Below are 16,108 nucleotides of genomic sequence, written 5' to 3' on the forward strand. Positions count from 1 at the left end.
CCGGGCGCCGCTCCGCCTCCAGCCCGCTCCCGCCGCCGCCTTTTGTCTGAGCCGAGCTGGAGCCAGCGCGCCCCCCCTTCCTCCCGGCGCCGCCGAGCCCCGCCCCCGGCCCCCCAAACTCCGCCCTCCCCAGGCCTGCCTCCTAGCCACCCCCCAAAGGGGAGAAGCAACAGGGGCTCCTTGCATCCCTTCCCAGCGCAGGCCCCGAGCCCCACGCCGCGCGCCCGTCTAGGAAGATCGGTATGCAGCATCCCCCATCCTTCCAGGTTAGGGGCGCCGCAGAGGACCAAACACCCTGTCTCCGCTCCCCCAGGTCCTGGGGCTCGGGCTGGGAAGGGATAGGGGTCTTGGCCCGGGAAAATCCTCATTTGCTAGGTGCTAGTAGAGGGTTGGACAGGACCCAGGCTCCAGGGGGATGGAGTTAGGTACAAGGAAGAGTAGGGATCTGGAATCGAGAAAGGACTGACAGAGGACAGAGAGGAGGACGCAGGACTGGCCTCGAGCGAACTGTCTTCGGATTTTGAGTCCCCTGAAATTCAGCCCTCCAGAAGGAAGGAAGTGAGCACAGTGCCTTCAGCTGGAGGTCAAGGAAACTGAGTTCTCATTTTTAAGCCTGGCTGTCACTAACGAGTTGGGTGACCTTGAGCGAGTATCTTCCCCTCTCCGAGCCCTCATTCATTTCTTCAACAAGAAGTTCTTCAGCAAGAAAGTCAGCTGCCCAAGTTCGGAGGCCCTGAGCTGTGGAGGTGAGAAGCAAAAGCACAGACCCCACAGGTTGGGGTACTGCAGGCAGCCTTCCCACACCCCCCCACCTCCATCCTGCGAACAAGAATCTGCTAAGACAGTGTGTCCTGCACGGAACAAATAGCTCCCACTCTTAAGGCTGGGACGTAGCTCGGAGACACAGCATTTGCCTGACATGTGCGAGATACTGAGTTCCGAGTTCTGTCCTTAGCACCTTGCCCCCAAATCCTATTAGAAACAACAAATCTAATGGGAAGGGGAGGCCCTGGAGCCATCACTGTGATGGGATGTGATCAAGGCCTCCCATCAATCTTTGGGCACAGCTGCTGTGGAGCCCTACTGTGTGTCATTAGGGCCTTCAATATACAGCAACTGAGCTCCTTTTCTCACCAGGAATCAAGGCAGAGGAAGAGTGCATGAATTCATCAGGTCACCTACTAGCATGCACAGGATTCAAGCTCTTCCCATTCCAAAGTCTAGGGAAACCTTTGGGGTGGGAAGTCACCTTGTGGCAAGGCCTGGGTATCTGACCCTGATGGATGGGATATAGGCACACTAATGTGGGTCTCATCTGGGACAGGAGAGCCACTGTCGCCCCCCCTCCCCCAGTCCTGATCCAGCCATTCCCCTCCCTTCCCTTTGTAGGCAAGGTCCAGGGGCTCCTCTCTGCCACCTACTGATTCAGAACGTTTCAGGCCTGGCCAAAGGACTCACTCCAGGGCAGTGATACATTACTCCTGCCTAACAAGGAAGTTGTGGTCCTGAAAAGGCTGGGGTTCTTGTCACTCCAGGGGCATAGGTGGAATCTCTTTGCTTGGCTCATTCCTGTGTCTCCCACCCATGCTGTTGGGGAAGTCGGTCTTCCAGCCAAACTGCACTTTTTGTTTCAGACCTGTGAACCAAGTCCAGGCCTCCTGCAGACAAGAGTAGAGGTCCTGAGGGTTGCTGGTGCTGGTGACCGGTCCTAAGCTGCACGAGTTCCCTACTCTTCCATTCAGTGTTTGCTTACTTATTTATGCTGTGTAGTTCAGGCTGGCCTTGAACACACCCATGTAACCCAGGCTGGCCTCAAGCTCTTAGTGTATGCCATCACATCCAGCCCATTCAACTTCTAAAATCCTTCTCCTGACACCCACTGTTTCTCTACCTCATGGAACAATGGCACAGGAAACAGCCCAACTCCTTTTGGCCCACTTTGGAGCTCCCCAGAGGACCCCTGCCTTCTTTCACTCACTTAAGCCTTTCCAGGAAGCTCCAGGAAAAAAGGGTGTTGGTAAGGAGGTGAAAGGACCCACCTGACCATGCGTCATTGTAGAAATGAGCCTGGCAAGGTGAGTAGAGACCACCACAGAGGGAACCAGCAGGGCAACAGGAGGACCAGAAAGGTCCACCCTGAGGTCTTGCTGAGGAGTCAAAGCCAGGGCCCTGAGCACAGTGCAATCTGAGTCAAAGTTCCCAAGCCATGCATCCAAATACCACTGACATAGTCCCTCCTCCCCTTCATTCCTGCAGTGTCAGAAGAACTTCCTGGGAGAGTGCGGGAGTGCAGAGGGTAGTGTGTGACTCAATACTGACCTCACGTGGCCAGAAAAGGGGCTGTCACAAGCCAGACATGCTTGGCGGACCAGGCTAAGATTTCCTTAAATTGAGCCTCTCTCCATGTGAACTACAAGAGAAATTACTACCTCCTTCCTGAGGTCTGTGCCATGGAAGAGGACTCAGATGCCCATCTTTGTGACTTCCACCTTGATATGGGAAGAAAGTTCCAAAAACAAAAAACAAAGAAAGATTTCCCTGAAACAAACCAGGATTTGAGTTAGGTTAGGAGACCACACCCCTGCAGTTCCTTGCTGGGAGATCAGTGGCAAGTGAGCTCACCCACTTGGGTCTCAGCTTTTCAGCATTTAGAATGTGGGGGCTGGGGAGATGGCTCAGTGGAATAAGTGCTTCCCTGGCAAGCACAAGGCCCAGAGTTCAATCCCCGGTTCCGCGAGAAAAAAAAAAAAAGAATATGATGCTAGATTTGGACCCAATTGATCTTCATATGACACTTCTTTCTGCAGACTCTGAGGAAGGGAGAGGAGCATGCAGGGGTGGAGGCTGGAACATTTGAAATCACACTATTCCCAAAGGCAAGCATAAGGCTGGAACTTCTACTTGCTAGACAAGTGCTCTACCACTGAGCTGCACCCAAGTGCAGCCTCCTACCTAAGGCATCCTCCCCACCCCGATCTTGGAGTGGATGGAGAACAGGGGAAAAGACCAAACTCTTCCCTCCTCCCCCACCTTTCTTCCCTTTCCATTTCCAGTCCAAATGGAATCTTCACTGGCTTCACCCCACTGACAAGTTGGCCATGTGTCCTCCTCTACACCTATTCCTATGTTTGCCTTAGTGAAACCACTGTGACTTGGGATCACCAAGAAGCCTTTTGAAGGCTGGACCTTGGGAATTTCTTGGGGGGGGGATGTGGGTATTGGTTATGAGTGTTATTGTAATAGTTGGCTGCGCTCCCCACAGAGAACAGTATCAGGCAGATAGCAGAAGTCTCATACATGTTTTGTCAAATGAGTGAATGGGTGGAAGAATAAAACAAGATTTCAGGGGAGGGGCAAAAGAGTGCTACTTAATAGCTGCCTGCTTTATCCAGCTTCCTCATTCCAAGGCAGAGATAAAAAGGATGCTGAGTGTGCTGGCATGTACCTGTAATCCTAGCACTTTGGGAAGCTCAGGCAGGACCTTTGCAAGTTCAAGACCTTCCTGGGCAACTTAAGAACTTAGTGAGGTGCTGTTTCAAAATTAAAAAAAAAATTTAGAAAGGGCTGGCCTGGGGATATAGCCAGTGCAAAGGCTCTGTGTTCAGTACACATACACACACACACACACACACGCACACATGCACACACACACACACACACACACACACCCCTGTTCCCTTAGGGGTGATCCTCTAAGAGCATTGCCAGCCAAGGTCAATGGCAGTTGGAGTCATGGGTAAAAGCAGTCAGAAGGTGCTGGATTGAAGCTTATCTGTGGGTGGTGGTGGCCTCCTGGGCACAGGAAGAGCAGGGACAGGGAAGGGAAGATGTTAGGGCTAGGTCTGGCCTGGGACCTCCCCATCCCAGCCCCATCATGAGGAACTACACTTCCCGGACCACTGGGAGGGAGGGGCCAGATGCCACAGCCGCCTGAGTGAGGTCAGTGGTTCACCCTGAGGAGGAAGGAGGCCCATGATCACAGGCTCATTAGATAGGAGGCTGCCTGAAAAAAACCCACTTTCCAGAAGCACAGCCCATGTCCAGGTCTCTGAGTGGGAAATAGACACCAGAGGCTCTCTGCATAGCACCCCAGTGAAGACCTGCTCCCCAGATATCCTAATGGGTCCTCCGTTCCACACATATTCCTGGACCCAGGCAGGGGACAGGAAGCAGTCTTTCAATCTTCCTCCACAAAGTGTCCAACTTGTGCAGAAGATTAATAAATATTCCTCTAAAACAAAGGAGTGACAAAGTATAGTAAATTATTTTTTTATTATTTTTTTATTTATTTGTGTGTGTGTGTGTGTGGCCAGCTCAGCCCACCAGGAGGCGGGGCTGGCTGGCATGTGGTGGTGCTGGGGGATTGAACCGCAGTCCCTGGGCTTTGCTAAGCTTGTTCTAAGTAGGTGCTTTAGACCACTGAGCCATCTCACCAGCCCCAAAGTATAGTAAATTAAAGAGCAAAATAAAAGATAATAGAAACGGCTAGATCTTTTGCAGAAGGGAAGGAGTCCAAAGAACAAAGGGAGGGGAGAGGAAATGTGTAAAAGCAAAAGCGGGAAGCGTTATGTCTGGGCAAAATCTCCCCACGAGGAGTGTGATCATTATGTACTGCAAACAGGGGTTCGGGGTGTACTGAGATCCAGTCTTGGGTTCAACTTTATAAAATAAAAATTTAAGGGACAAGGATATAGATCAGTGGCACAAGTGCCTGCCAGGTAAGAGCAAGGTCCCGAATTTGATTCCAGGTACCAAAAAATAAATACATTACATTTAAAAAATCAAAAGGGGGGCCGGGGAGATAGCTCAGTAGAATAAGTGCTTGCCTAGCAAGCACAAGGGCCTGAGTTCAATCCCCCGTTCCGCAAAAATAAACAAATAAATAAAATAATAAAAAATTAAAAGGAATGAATAAATAAAGAAATTGGAGCCGGAGAGATAGCTTCGCGGTATAAGCTCCTGCCTGACAAGGGCAAGGCCAGGTTCGATCACCGGTACTGCATGCCGTGCAGCCCTGCGGGCCACCGAAACCACAAGTGGGGGTGCATGCCTGTAATCCCAGCGCTGCGGAGGCTGAGACAGGAGTCCAAACTGCATAGCGGGACCCTGTACCAAAAAAAAAAAAAGACTTTTTAAAAAGAAGACATGGAGGAAAAACAATGAACGAATGGAATGAAGAAAGACAGAGAGCGAATGAATGAACGCGGAGTTCATTACCGCAAGCGTGAGTCAGAACTGTAACCATGACTCCAGCCTACGCAAGCGCAGGTCCGGGGGATTCCGGAGGGGCGGGGCCTTGATCCGGAAGCGCCGTCGGGGGCGTGTCGGGGGCGTGGCCAGCACTGCTGGGCGGGGCGAGCGCAGTCGGCGCGGTGGACGCGGCGGAGCTCGGCGCCCTCGCCGCCGCCGGCGGACGGCGACCGGGAAGGGGCTGGCGATATGTCTGGAACGCGCAAAGACCCGGCGGAAGCAGACGACAGCCAGTGCGACTCGGGAATCGAGTCGCTGCGCTCCTTGCGTTCGCTGCCGGAGTCCGGCCCGGCAACCCCGAGCGCCGCCAAGGAGGACGAGGAGAGCGTGCACACCTACTCGGCCTACGCCTCCGCCCCCGCCTCCGCCTCGTTTATTGAGCCCCTGCCCCTCCCCGGGGTCTCCGAGCCTGAGGCCCCCCGCCCCGGTTCGCCACTGCCCGCCGCGAGTCCCCTTAGCGCCCAGCAGCTCGAAGCGCTCACTTACATCTCCGAGGACGGCGACACGTGAGTACGGGCTAGGCGGGGGCAGGCTGCTGCCCAGGGCTCCCACCTTCACGGAGATCCATTGAGGCCCTGCAGGGGACAGCTCCCACTCTCCTCTGCAAACTCCATACGTATTCTTCTGAGCGCTCGCCAAGCCCAGATCCAGCACCTGGCATCCTTTGCCTCCTGTGGGAGTGGGCAGAGCCAGCAGGAGACCCACCCAGCACTTGGAGCCCAAGCCCGCATCTTAGAAATCTCCCAGTCTTCCCCTTGGGAGGAGAAAAATTCCCCTGCCCGGTCCAGTTGTTTTCTTCTTGTTGGGGGAGGGGGCATCCTTGTTTGCTCAACATCTGGGATTCCCAGCTCGTGACCTCGGAATGCTCTGTCTCGAGGAACAAGTGGCGTCTGGCTACAGGCTACAGATTGCCCTTTGGGGTCCGGAAGCTCCGGGGCGAAGGACGAGGGTTTCGGGGCTGGGGCGACCCTGCAAACAAGAAGGTGATTTGTCGGGGCGCTGCTGCCCCAACAGACTGAGGTAGCCGGCTCCCCAGTCTACTTCCTCCTCTGCTCAGAAAGGGGAAGTGAGGGCTGGAGCCAGACTCCTCAGCACGCGCCACCTCGGAGCCCCCCCACGGCCAAGTCCTCCTCGCTGACCTGTCCTGTCCCACCCCTCACTCAGCCCCTCTTCCCTCAGACCCAGATGGAGTTTGTTGGAGACTGGGACAGTAGGCAGCTGGAGGAAGAGGTGGTGTGGGACAGGCTGGCTGGTTGAGGACATGTCCCAGGAAGCAGAGGACACTGGTAGAGGAGGGAGTGGTTGGGGCTTGGGGTGAGAAATAGAGGGGGCTGGAGCCCCAGATCAGAGATGATAATAAGCAGGGGCAGGGCAGGGCACACAGGGAATCTGTCCTGAACTGTGTTGGAGATGTAGGGGTGTTCATCTGAGGTGGGTATTGCTGAACAGCCTCTGACCCAGTGAGGAGGAGGAGAGGGCCTTTGAACCCCATTCCCAGAACCCCAAGGTTGTGGGGGCTCCATGCCAGAGTCCCATGACTGACCTTTGACCCATAAGGGAGGACTCCTCACATTGTTGTCTTGTTGGTCTCTCTAACCCAGTTTTGCCACCTAGCTAATCAGAGACAGGTGCTGTGTGTGTGTGTGTGTGTGTGTGCGCGCGCGCGCGCGCGCGCACGCGCGCAGGGCGAGGGTCAGGGCTCCCTTGTGGGTCCCTCTCCAAAATATGGCCTTTCTTCCTGGGCTAAGAGGTATGTGAAAGTAGGAAGAGGAAGTGGGAGGAGGGGAGACAGGGAGAAACAGAGGTGGTGGCAGGAATGTGGCCCCAGAGCGGCCCTGGCTGAGGGGATTTCCAGAGCTGTCTTTCCCTCCCTGTCACTCTCTCCTGGGCTGCCTGCCTGCCTGAGGCTAAAGCCTGGCCCTGCTGCCTGTGCAGCCCCTTCCCCGCCCATAGTAGCCAGCCCATAGTAGCCAGCCTGCTCCTCTATGCTGCCCAGCCCAGACCCTACAGCTCCTCCTTTCGTTTTCCCCACCTGACATGGGGAAACCCCGGAACTGGAACTTCCCTCCCACTGCCCGCTTTGTCCCTAAGTTGTGACTCTTATCTCCCATCAAACAGGAGTCTCCTGGACTGCACAGGGACATAGAAGGGCGTGCAGTGCACTGGGAAGGGCAAGGCAGTGCGACAAATGCTGCTCTCTCCTCATCCCTCTTCCAAGAGCTTTTCTCTCCCTTGGGAGGCACTGGGGGAACCCCACTTCTGTTCCCCATCCCTCCTGCCTGGCAAGGTGGGGAGCCCAGCCCTGGAAACCCCCTCGAGCCACTCTGCAGCTTTCAGTTTGGCTCTCAGCTGCAGCTGGCCTGTAGGGTCCTGGGGTGGAGCAGCATGAGGTATGGGCAGGCTGGACAGGAAAGCCTTTGTCTGTCAGCACCCTGCCCATGTGTGCCATCCAGCCCTGGCCCTTGCCAAGGGAACGTGGAGCTCCCACCCCCGAGTTCTGGCTTCCCACACTCACCCTCACTTCCTGGTCCCAGCTCCTATTTCCTGCACCCAAGTCACAGGTGCCTGTTAGCGGTTGATGGGTTCCTTTCAACCCCAAGACCTGGGCCCACCTGGGGTCCAGGCCCTGACCCTACACCCTCTCCTGCCCCAGGCTGGTCCACCTGGCAGTGATCCATGAGGCCCCAGCCATGTTGCTGTGCTGCCTGGCCTTGCTTCCCCAGGAGGTCCTGGACATTCAGAATAACCTCTACCAGGTGAGTGCAGGGAGGAGGTGGTCCCCAGGTACCTGCCTGGCAGCAATCCTAGAAGCACACCAGGGTCACCCAGTGAGCTGTGTGCCAGGCACCAGTGAGAGCTGAGAGCACATAAAAGTAGCACACAACCCTTGCACTGCCTGGTCACACAGCCCGTAACTACAGTTGTGATGAAGGCAGAGTGTAGGAGGTGGCATCTGAATGGAGCTTTATGGGAAGGGATTCCAGGGGAGGTAGCAGGGCAAGCCTATCCTGCGTACCCCCAATTACACAAGTCTCCCCGAGGTGAAGGACTGGAGTTGGTTCCCAGGTGTCTTTTCTCTAGAGGCTGAGGGACTTTAGAATAAGGGCCTCACCCTGCTTTCATAACTTGGTGGGGTGACAGGAAAGGCTTGGGAGACTGAGACTATAGGCTTTGTGAGCTGCTTCCAAAAGTGGTGCTAGAATCTAGAGACTGCTGTGACTGCCCAGCACATTCTCTGTGTAACTTTCTACTGTCCCCACAGACTGCTCTGCACCTGGCTGTACATCTGGACCAGCCAAGTGCTGTTCAGGCCTTGGTGCTGAAAGGGGCCAGCCGGACGCTGCAGGACCGGCACGGTGACACAGCCCTGCACGTGGCCTGCCAGCGCCAGCATCTGGCCTGTGCCCGCTGCCTGCTGGAGGGGCAGCCAGAGCCAGGCCGAGGACCAATCCACCCCCTGGACCTCCAGCTGCAGAACTGGCAAGGTATGGGCAGCCCCAGGGCTTACAGGATGGGGGATAGGAGATGGGGACCTTGGTCCCAGGAAAGGGAAGATCCCATCTTGACCCTGGTGCTTCTCCAGCTCTAAGCATGTGGGCACTCAGTACAACTTTGCCAGATAGAGAAATGAATGAAAGAGTGAGTGAGCGAGCGAGTGAGTGAGTGAATGAATGAGTCAAAATTTATATAGCACCTATGGTGTGCTGAGCAGAAATCTAAATCCTGTCCTTAAGATATTTAGTTTAAGCCATCATGGTAGCACACTCCTTAGTTCCAGCACTCTGGAAGGCTGAAGCAGGAGGATCACAAGTTCAAATCCAGCCTGGGTAACATAGTGAGTAAGTTCAGGGATGACCTTGTCTCAAAAACTGGGGGTGAGGGGCAAGAGATACAGCTTAGTATGCAGGCACTGGGTTCAATCTTCAGTACAAATGGCAGGGGAAGGATAGTTAAATAGAGGTTAGATACAGTCATTCATTCAACAGAAATGTACTGAGGGGCTTCTAGGAGCTGGGCTTGCATCTGTGAGCCAAACCAAGTCAGAGACAGCAAATGAAAGAAGTGTGTTGTGGATGTGCTCACAGGGAGCAGGTGCTGCAGAGTGAAAACTGATGGGATGTTTAAGTGGGGTGGCCAAGAAAGGACTTGGCCCAGGGCCTACAGAGATTTGAAGAAGATGAAGGACATAAATTAACTCTGAATCTCTTATGAGACCAGAAGGGAGAGCGCAAAAAGAAGTGAAATCAACCCACAATGCCAAGGGTGTCCACAGGATCAAGTGGTCTCTGGAAAGGATGGGGACAACAGGGTGACCCTGAACTTGTTTTATAGAGAAGCCAGGGCTGGGCTTTAGGGCATGTAGTATCCTGTGAGCTTGAGTCCCCATGTGTGTCCCTTCATGTGTGGGTGGGTGCATCTTGGGACAGGGTGTGTATTGGGGGCTGTCATGGGCTGCCTGATCCCTGAAGCATGACAGTTTCAGTAACATGACTCTGAAAGGTGGAAACTTTGAGGTCCTTTCCCCTCAGACTCCTGTGGGGGTTTTAGGGCTGTGCCCTGTCTTGTGATAACTGTCTAGTGGGCAGAGGGTCCCATGGGGCAGGGTCCGGATGCCCATGAGCACCCCATCTCTGCCTCCAGGCCTGGCCTGCCTCCATATCGCCACCCTGCAGAGGAACCAGCCGCTCATGGAGCTGCTGCTGCAGAATGGGGCTGACATCGATGCCCAGGTGAGGCAGCCCAGCACCCAGGTGCCCTCCCCTCCCACTGCCCCAGGGGCCTTGCTAACATCCTTGTCCCTGCAGGAGGGCACCAGTGGGAAGACAGCCCTGCACCTGGCTGTGGAAACCCAGGAGCGGGGCCTGGTGCAGTTCCTGCTGCAGGCGGGTGCCCAGGTGGATGCCCGCATGCTCAATGGCTGCACACCACTGCACCTGGCTGCTGGCCGTGGCCTGGGCAGCATCTCATACACACTGTGCCAGGCTGGTGCTGATGCCCTGTTGTTGAATGTGGAGGATGAGACACCCCAGGACCTGGCTGAGGATGTAAGAGGCATATGCTGTGTCCTGTTCTGTGGGACTCCCATGCCCATAGCTGGGGTGGGCACTGGGACTGTCATGGCTGGGGACCAGGGAGTTAGGAGTGCAGCATGACCAGGGCTCACCATTTAGCACCATAGCGTGCTGGCCACCTTGGCCCCACACAGTGCCTGTTTCATAGTTGGTCAGGACTAGGGTCCACACTGGGATGCCTTCAGGGGCACTAGCTATGGACTGGCAGAGGCAGGCAGGTGCTGAGCCCTGTAGGGGTGCGGCTCACAGGAAATGAGCACTGGGCCTTGGGTTGCCACCTGACTTCAACCCATCTGTGAAGGAGGAATGTACTAAGGTTTCCAGCTCTTAGATTTTTATTTTTTATTTATTTTTTTGTACTGGGGACCAAACTCAGGACCTTGCACTTGCCAAGCAGGCGCTTATGCCACTGAGCTATATCCCCAGTCCCTTAGAATTTTTTTTTTAGGTGAAACCCAGATTTTCTGTAGTCTTTTCCATTTTAAGTGTCCAGTGCAACTAGCCATGGTGGTGGATGCCTGTAATCTCAGTTCATCCCCCAACCACAGCTACAAACAGATGCACAGGCTAGGTTACCTTGAGGTTTCTCTTGTCTGCTATTCCTCCATAGATAGCTTTGCTGCAGCCTCAGGGCCCAACTGACCCATGGCCCGTGATGTGGGCATGACGGGGGATGGTGGTGAAGATGTGTTCCCTGGTGTGTCTCAGCCTTGGGGGCAAGAGGGTCCCAGCACGTTTCTCAGGTCCCCACCTCCGCAGCTGCTCCCAGTGGCCCTGACCTTGTTCCCTTCTGTTCTCAGCCGCTCACTCTCCTGCCCTTCGATGATCTGAAGATCTCAGGGAAGCCACTGCTGTGTGCTGACTGAACTCGGGTAGGGAGCCTGGGGGCCGGATGTGCTGCACTTGGACCCCTACTGGCTGCCCTTCCGGCATCCTAAGGACTGAGGCCCAAGCCTAGGGCAGGACAGTCCTGAGTTGAGAGGAGTCTAGAAGAAGAGCTCCCGGTGGACTGGACACCCAAAACCCAAGGTGTCCTGGTGAATCCTAGGCACCCCTCGGAGATTGCAGAGGCAGTGGATTCCACCAGCATCAGCCACCCTGCAGGTGCCATCCAGGGAGAAGGCCTGACTGCTCCCAAGTGAGAAGAGACTGAAACAGCAAAGCAGGGCCCCTAGGGTACCACCTTCCTGCTGTTGAGAATTCAAGCCTGGCACAGGTGGTGATGTGGGCCTATATTTTCAGCTACTAAGGAGGCTGAGGCAAGAGGATCACAAGTTTGAGTCCTGCCTGGGCTCTTTAGAGAGACCCTGTCTCAAAATAAAAAAGGCTAAGCTGTAGCTCAAGGGTAGATCACCCCTGGGTTGAACACCCAGTACTAGAAAAAGAAAGAAAGAAAACACTTGTCTAAAGACTTCACAGAGGGCCCTGCTTCACACAGTCTTTGGGGGCAGTAATGACACTAAAATACTAGCAAAGACTTGAAAGTGTTTACCTTCTAGCGTCGTTTATGTGTGCCTAGGCAGGTTGCCTGTGACCCCGTGTCCATTAAGTGGGGTAGAGCCCTGCTGTGTGGCGTTTGAGGAAAGGGAATGGGGGACGATCCTAGAGGAGGGCGTCCTGCCAAGCAGGCACCGGAGGCTGCACTTTTCACACCTCCTCTCTGTTCCTGTTGGTTGGTCCTGTACAGGTGACCTGGGGTACGTGGGGTCTAGCCGACTCAACAGCCATTACCATCCTGAACCCCAACACCAGTGGCAGTTTGCTTGTGGGAGGGGATAATGGGTGGGCAGGGCGGGACCAAGGGCGATAGTGCTCCGATAGGACGTAGAGCGATATTGCTTGCAGAGCTTCGAAGCTTACGGGGACGAAGGGACAGGACTGCTGGTCTCGCCAAAAAAGGAGTCTTTATCCCACCCAAAAGCAGTAGTTGGGAGCCCGACCATTCGGAGTCCTGCTTCTCCTGCCGTGCCACCTCCGAGCCGCGAGGGGGCGCTGTGGCGGCGGCGGGCACCCAGGCGAGGGCGGGCGCACAAGGCTTCCGCTGCTTCTCGAGCCGGTGGCAGCAGCGGCGGGAGCGGTGGAATCGCAGTCGGGGACCCCACTCTCCCCCACCCTACGGTCCGGACATGGACACCAGGTGGGGGGCCGGCGTGGCGGGCACGTGATCGCGCCCTGGCCACGTGATGGTGCCAGGGCCAGCTGTGTGGGGTGGGGGTCCCCACGACAGGCTGGCCCTCATGGTGCTGCCCAGAGCCGCGGGGACACTGGCCCGCATGGACTGGGCCTCTAGGAGCGTCGGCAGGGGAGGGATCCGGGCTCCGGGAGCAGCGCTCGGGGTGGGAGCGGGGGAGGGGCGCGGCACCGCGGGACAGAGGGGACCTGTGTGGCCGGCGGCCGCGGGCGGGACAGAGGGGACCTGTGTGGCCGCAGAGAGAGAGGTCTTTGTCCCTGGCGGGCGGAGGCTGCCTGCCTTTCCCCTCCCTCGGTCCCCGTCATCCCGCCCGAGCACGGCTGCCCCGGCCCGCAGGTGGTGGGCGGTGGTGGTGCTGGCGGCGCTGCCCTCCCTGGGCGCAGGCGGGGACCCCGAGGCCTCCCCGGAGTCGTGGACGCAGCTGTGGCTCTTCCGCTTCCTGGTGAACGCCGCGGGCTACGCCAGCTTCATGGTCCCTGGCTACCTCTTGGTGCAGTACTTCAGGCGGAGGAACTACCTGGAGACAGGTGCTTGGGACGGGGGCTGGCGGACGTCCAGGCCGGAACGGGACCTGGAGATGGCCAGGTGGGGTTGTGCAGGGACTTCCGGGCTGACTTTGCTGCCTTCTTCAGGCAGGGGTGTCTGCTTCCCCCTGGTGAAAGCCTGTGTGTTTGGCAATGAGCCCAAGGCTTCCGATGAGGTCCCCCTGGTTTCCAGGACAGAAGCAACAGAGACCACCCCGATTTGGCAGACCCTGAAGCTGCTTTTTTGTGTAATAGGGCTGCAGGTAGGTAGCAGGCTCTGCCCCCTTCTGCACTGGGCCTCAGTGGCCAGGGACTGTTAGCACACTACCGTTCTGTCCCCCTCCTCCCAGGGACAAACACTCCCAGTCTTGGATGTGTTTGAGGAAGTTTTCTTTCCTCTTTTCCTTAGTGAATGCTGGTACTGAAGGTCAAGTCCACACGATCACTTCACCATACCTGGTGCTGCAGAGCGCCTGTATCGTACTTTTGTGATTTCTACTGTGCCAAGCTGTTGTTGCATTTTCCCCTGGCACTATGGTGTCTCATGCACAGATAAAAGTTTGGAGGAACTCTCAAACACTGTTTGAGAGAGGCTAAGATGCTGATCATGCAGCTCTATGGAGAGAGTGGGGAGGTACCAGCTCACATTGTATCCACAATGAATGTAGCTAGCTCTCAGTACCTTCACTTCAGGCGCTGACCAGTCTGAGCAGCCTAGCTCATGTGTTGTATTTTCCCCACACTTGATTCTCTCCAAGGGAGGGAAAGAAAACTTTCCTTCTACTGGAGGGAGGAAACTTCTACTACAGAAGAACCAGAGCATGCGTGACCTGTATTGTGCTGAACCATCCTGAGGAAGAGGGCAGCTGGAATCTACTTCTGTCTGCCTCTTCCTTCTTTTGCTTACAGTCTCCTGTCCCCACCATCTGCCTTGCAGGTGTCCTATCTGACTTGGGGTGTGCTGCAGGAAAGAGTGATGACCCGCAGCTACGGGGCCACAGCCACATCACCTGGCGAGCGCTTCACAGACTCGCAGTTCCTGGTGCTGATGAACCGAGTGCTGGCACTCATAGTGGCGGGCCTCACCTGTGTTCTCTGCAAGCAGCCTCGGCACGGGGCACCCATGTACCAGTACTCCTTTGCCAGTCTGTCCAATGTGCTTAGCAGCTGGTGCCAGTACGAGGCTCTCAAGTTCGTCAGCTTCCCCACGCAGGTGCTGGCCAAGGCCTCCAAGGTGATCCCTGTCATGCTGATGGGGAAGCTGGTGTCCAAGCGCAGCTATGAGCATTGGGAGTACCTGACAGCTGGCCTCATCTCTGTAGGGGTCAGCATGTTCCTGCTGTCCAGTGGCCCTGAGCCCCGCAGTTCCCCAGCCACCACGCTCTCAGGCCTCCTCTTACTGGCGGGCTATATTGCCTTTGACAGTTTCACTTCCAATTGGCAGGACGCTTTGTTTGCACACAAGATGTCATCTGTGCAGATGATGTTTGGGGTCAACTTCTTCTCCTGCGTCTTCACAGTGGTCTCGCTCCTAGAGCAGGGAGCCCTCCTGGAGGGGACCCGCTTCATGGGGCGGCACAGCGAGTTCGCAGCCCATGCCCTCCTCCTCTCCATCTGCTCTGCCTTCGGCCAGCTCTTCATCTTCTACACCATTGGCCAGTTCGGGGCAGCTGTCTTCACCATCATCATGACCCTCCGCCAGGCTATTGCCATCCTCCTCTCCTGCCTGCTCTATGGCCACACTGTCACTGTAGTGGGTGGGCTGGGGGTGGCTGTCGTGTTTGCTGCCCTCCTGCTCAGAGTCTATGCCCGAGGTCGGCTAAAGCAAAGGGGTAAGAAGGCTATGCCTGTTGAGTCACCTGTGCAGAAGGTTTGAGGGGCCGAGGGTTAAGTGTCAGGATTGCCATGTGGCCATTTCTCTGGCCTCCTACTCTAGCTTGAGCCCCTGGCTCCAGGGTAGATGCAGTACTTTCAGGCTGGCTCTTGTGGATGAGGTGGGAGCCAGGAGGCAGCCTCCCTTGCCTTAAGCCACCTGTTCCCCAGGCAGGAGTCCTGTGGCAGTCACTTACCAGACCAAGTCTGGGCCAGCTGTGGGCTATGCCACCAGCCCTCACCTTGGGGGTCCCCACCTGACCAGCCTTTCTTACTCTTGTGAGAAAAGCACAACGCAAATGCTGCTTCCCAGGGGTTGGACTGAGTAAGGCCCTGTGCTGGCAGTGGGCCAGCCCTGCCCAGTGCTTGCTCCTGGGCTGAGGCTCTACTGGAGTCAGGCGGTTTTGGTACTTTGGAGATGTCACTTTTTGCTCTTATAATTTTATTTTATTAAAACTGCTGCAACAGACTTGGCCCCATGTTTTGGTTGCCTGGAGGGGACAGCAAGGGCAGTTATCCCAAGGCAGCTAATAGCCTGCCTTTAGCAGCTGGCTTGCTGTGCTCAGAACAGCAAGGTACTCGGGATCAAGCAGGGAAAGGAGAGCAGAACTGTATAAAACTCCATCTTCTTTATTTCGCATACTTTAATTTCAGAACAAAATAAACAAAAAAATAAGATCACGATACACAACATCCAACTCTGCTGTCAAATTACGGAGGGGATAGGGCTCAAGGCCCTTCCTGCTTTCAACACAGGGCAGGAGAAATTAGTTACTAGACTTAGCAGAGGGAGAGGTGGGACAGGGCCACTCAGGCTGCTGGGGAGCCGCAGGGACACTATACAAAGGACACAGGTTTCCCACAGCAGGAGCTCCTAATCCACTTCTTCCATCCGGGACGCATCCTCATCCCCTTCAAGGGGAGAGATCTCATCAGGAGCAGCAGCACGGGGCTCCTCCGCAGTCACCTCATCTTCATCGATGCCCAGGCCCAGCTTGATCATGCGGTAGATTCGGTTGGAGTGGGTCTGGGGGTCCTCCAAGGAGAAGCCAGAAGACAAAAGCGCAGTCTCAAACAGCAGCACCACCAGATCCTTGACAGCCTTGTCATTCTTGTCAGCTTCGGCCTTCTGCCTCAGGGTCTCCACAATGGGGTGGTCAGGGTTGATCTCCAGGTGCTTCTTGGCCATCATGTAACCC

General features: G+C 55.8%; 3 protein-coding genes across 4 annotated transcripts in view; 2 read left to right on the plus strand and 1 right to left on the minus strand.

Moving 5' to 3' along the window:
• The first annotated feature begins 5,354 nt into the window (after positions 1 to 5,354).
• On the plus strand, positions 5,355 to 11,808 carry Nfkbie (NFKB inhibitor epsilon). The gene is made up of 6 exons (XM_004624408.2): positions 5,355 to 5,756; positions 7,904 to 8,006; positions 8,513 to 8,735; positions 9,892 to 9,980; positions 10,056 to 10,295; positions 11,123 to 11,808. The coding sequence occupies exons 1-6, from the start codon at positions 5,440 to 5,442 to the stop codon at positions 11,186 to 11,188; spliced, it is 1,038 nt and encodes a 345-aa protein (XP_004624465.1). The 5' UTR covers positions 5,355 to 5,439; the 3' UTR covers positions 11,189 to 11,808.
• Positions 11,809 to 12,369: 561 nt separating this feature from the next.
• Slc35b2 (solute carrier family 35 member B2) lies at positions 12,370 to 15,565 on the plus strand. Of its 2 annotated transcripts, XM_004624103.2 has the most exons (4): positions 12,370 to 12,459; positions 12,850 to 13,040; positions 13,146 to 13,300; positions 13,975 to 15,565. In XM_004624103.2, exons 1-4 carry the CDS (start codon positions 12,449 to 12,451, stop codon positions 14,911 to 14,913), a joined length of 1,296 nt encoding a protein of 431 aa, XP_004624160.1. In that variant the 5' UTR covers positions 12,370 to 12,448; the 3' UTR covers positions 14,914 to 15,565. The 2 variants fall into 2 exon arrangements, with proteins under 2 accessions (XP_004624160.1, XP_012371497.1); XM_012516043.2 differs by lacking the exons at positions 12,370 to 12,459; positions 13,146 to 13,300 and having other exon boundaries at positions 12,851 to 13,040.
• The window catches only part of Hsp90ab1 (heat shock protein 90 alpha family class B member 1), a 5,326-nt gene continuing 4,741 nt past the window's right edge, over positions 15,524 to 16,108 (minus strand). Inside the window, 1 exon segment of the mRNA XM_004649066.2 lies at positions 15,524 to 16,105. Within this exon segment, the coding sequence (XP_004649123.1) occupies positions 15,784 to 16,105 (322 nt within the window). The 3' untranslated portion in view covers positions 15,524 to 15,783.

Source organism: Octodon degus, unplaced genomic scaffold, assembly GCF_000260255.1.
Source record: "Octodon degus isolate 3935 unplaced genomic scaffold, OctDeg1.0 scaffold00005, whole genome shotgun sequence".
Lineage (NCBI taxonomy): Eukaryota > Metazoa > Chordata > Mammalia > Rodentia > Octodontidae > Octodon > Octodon degus.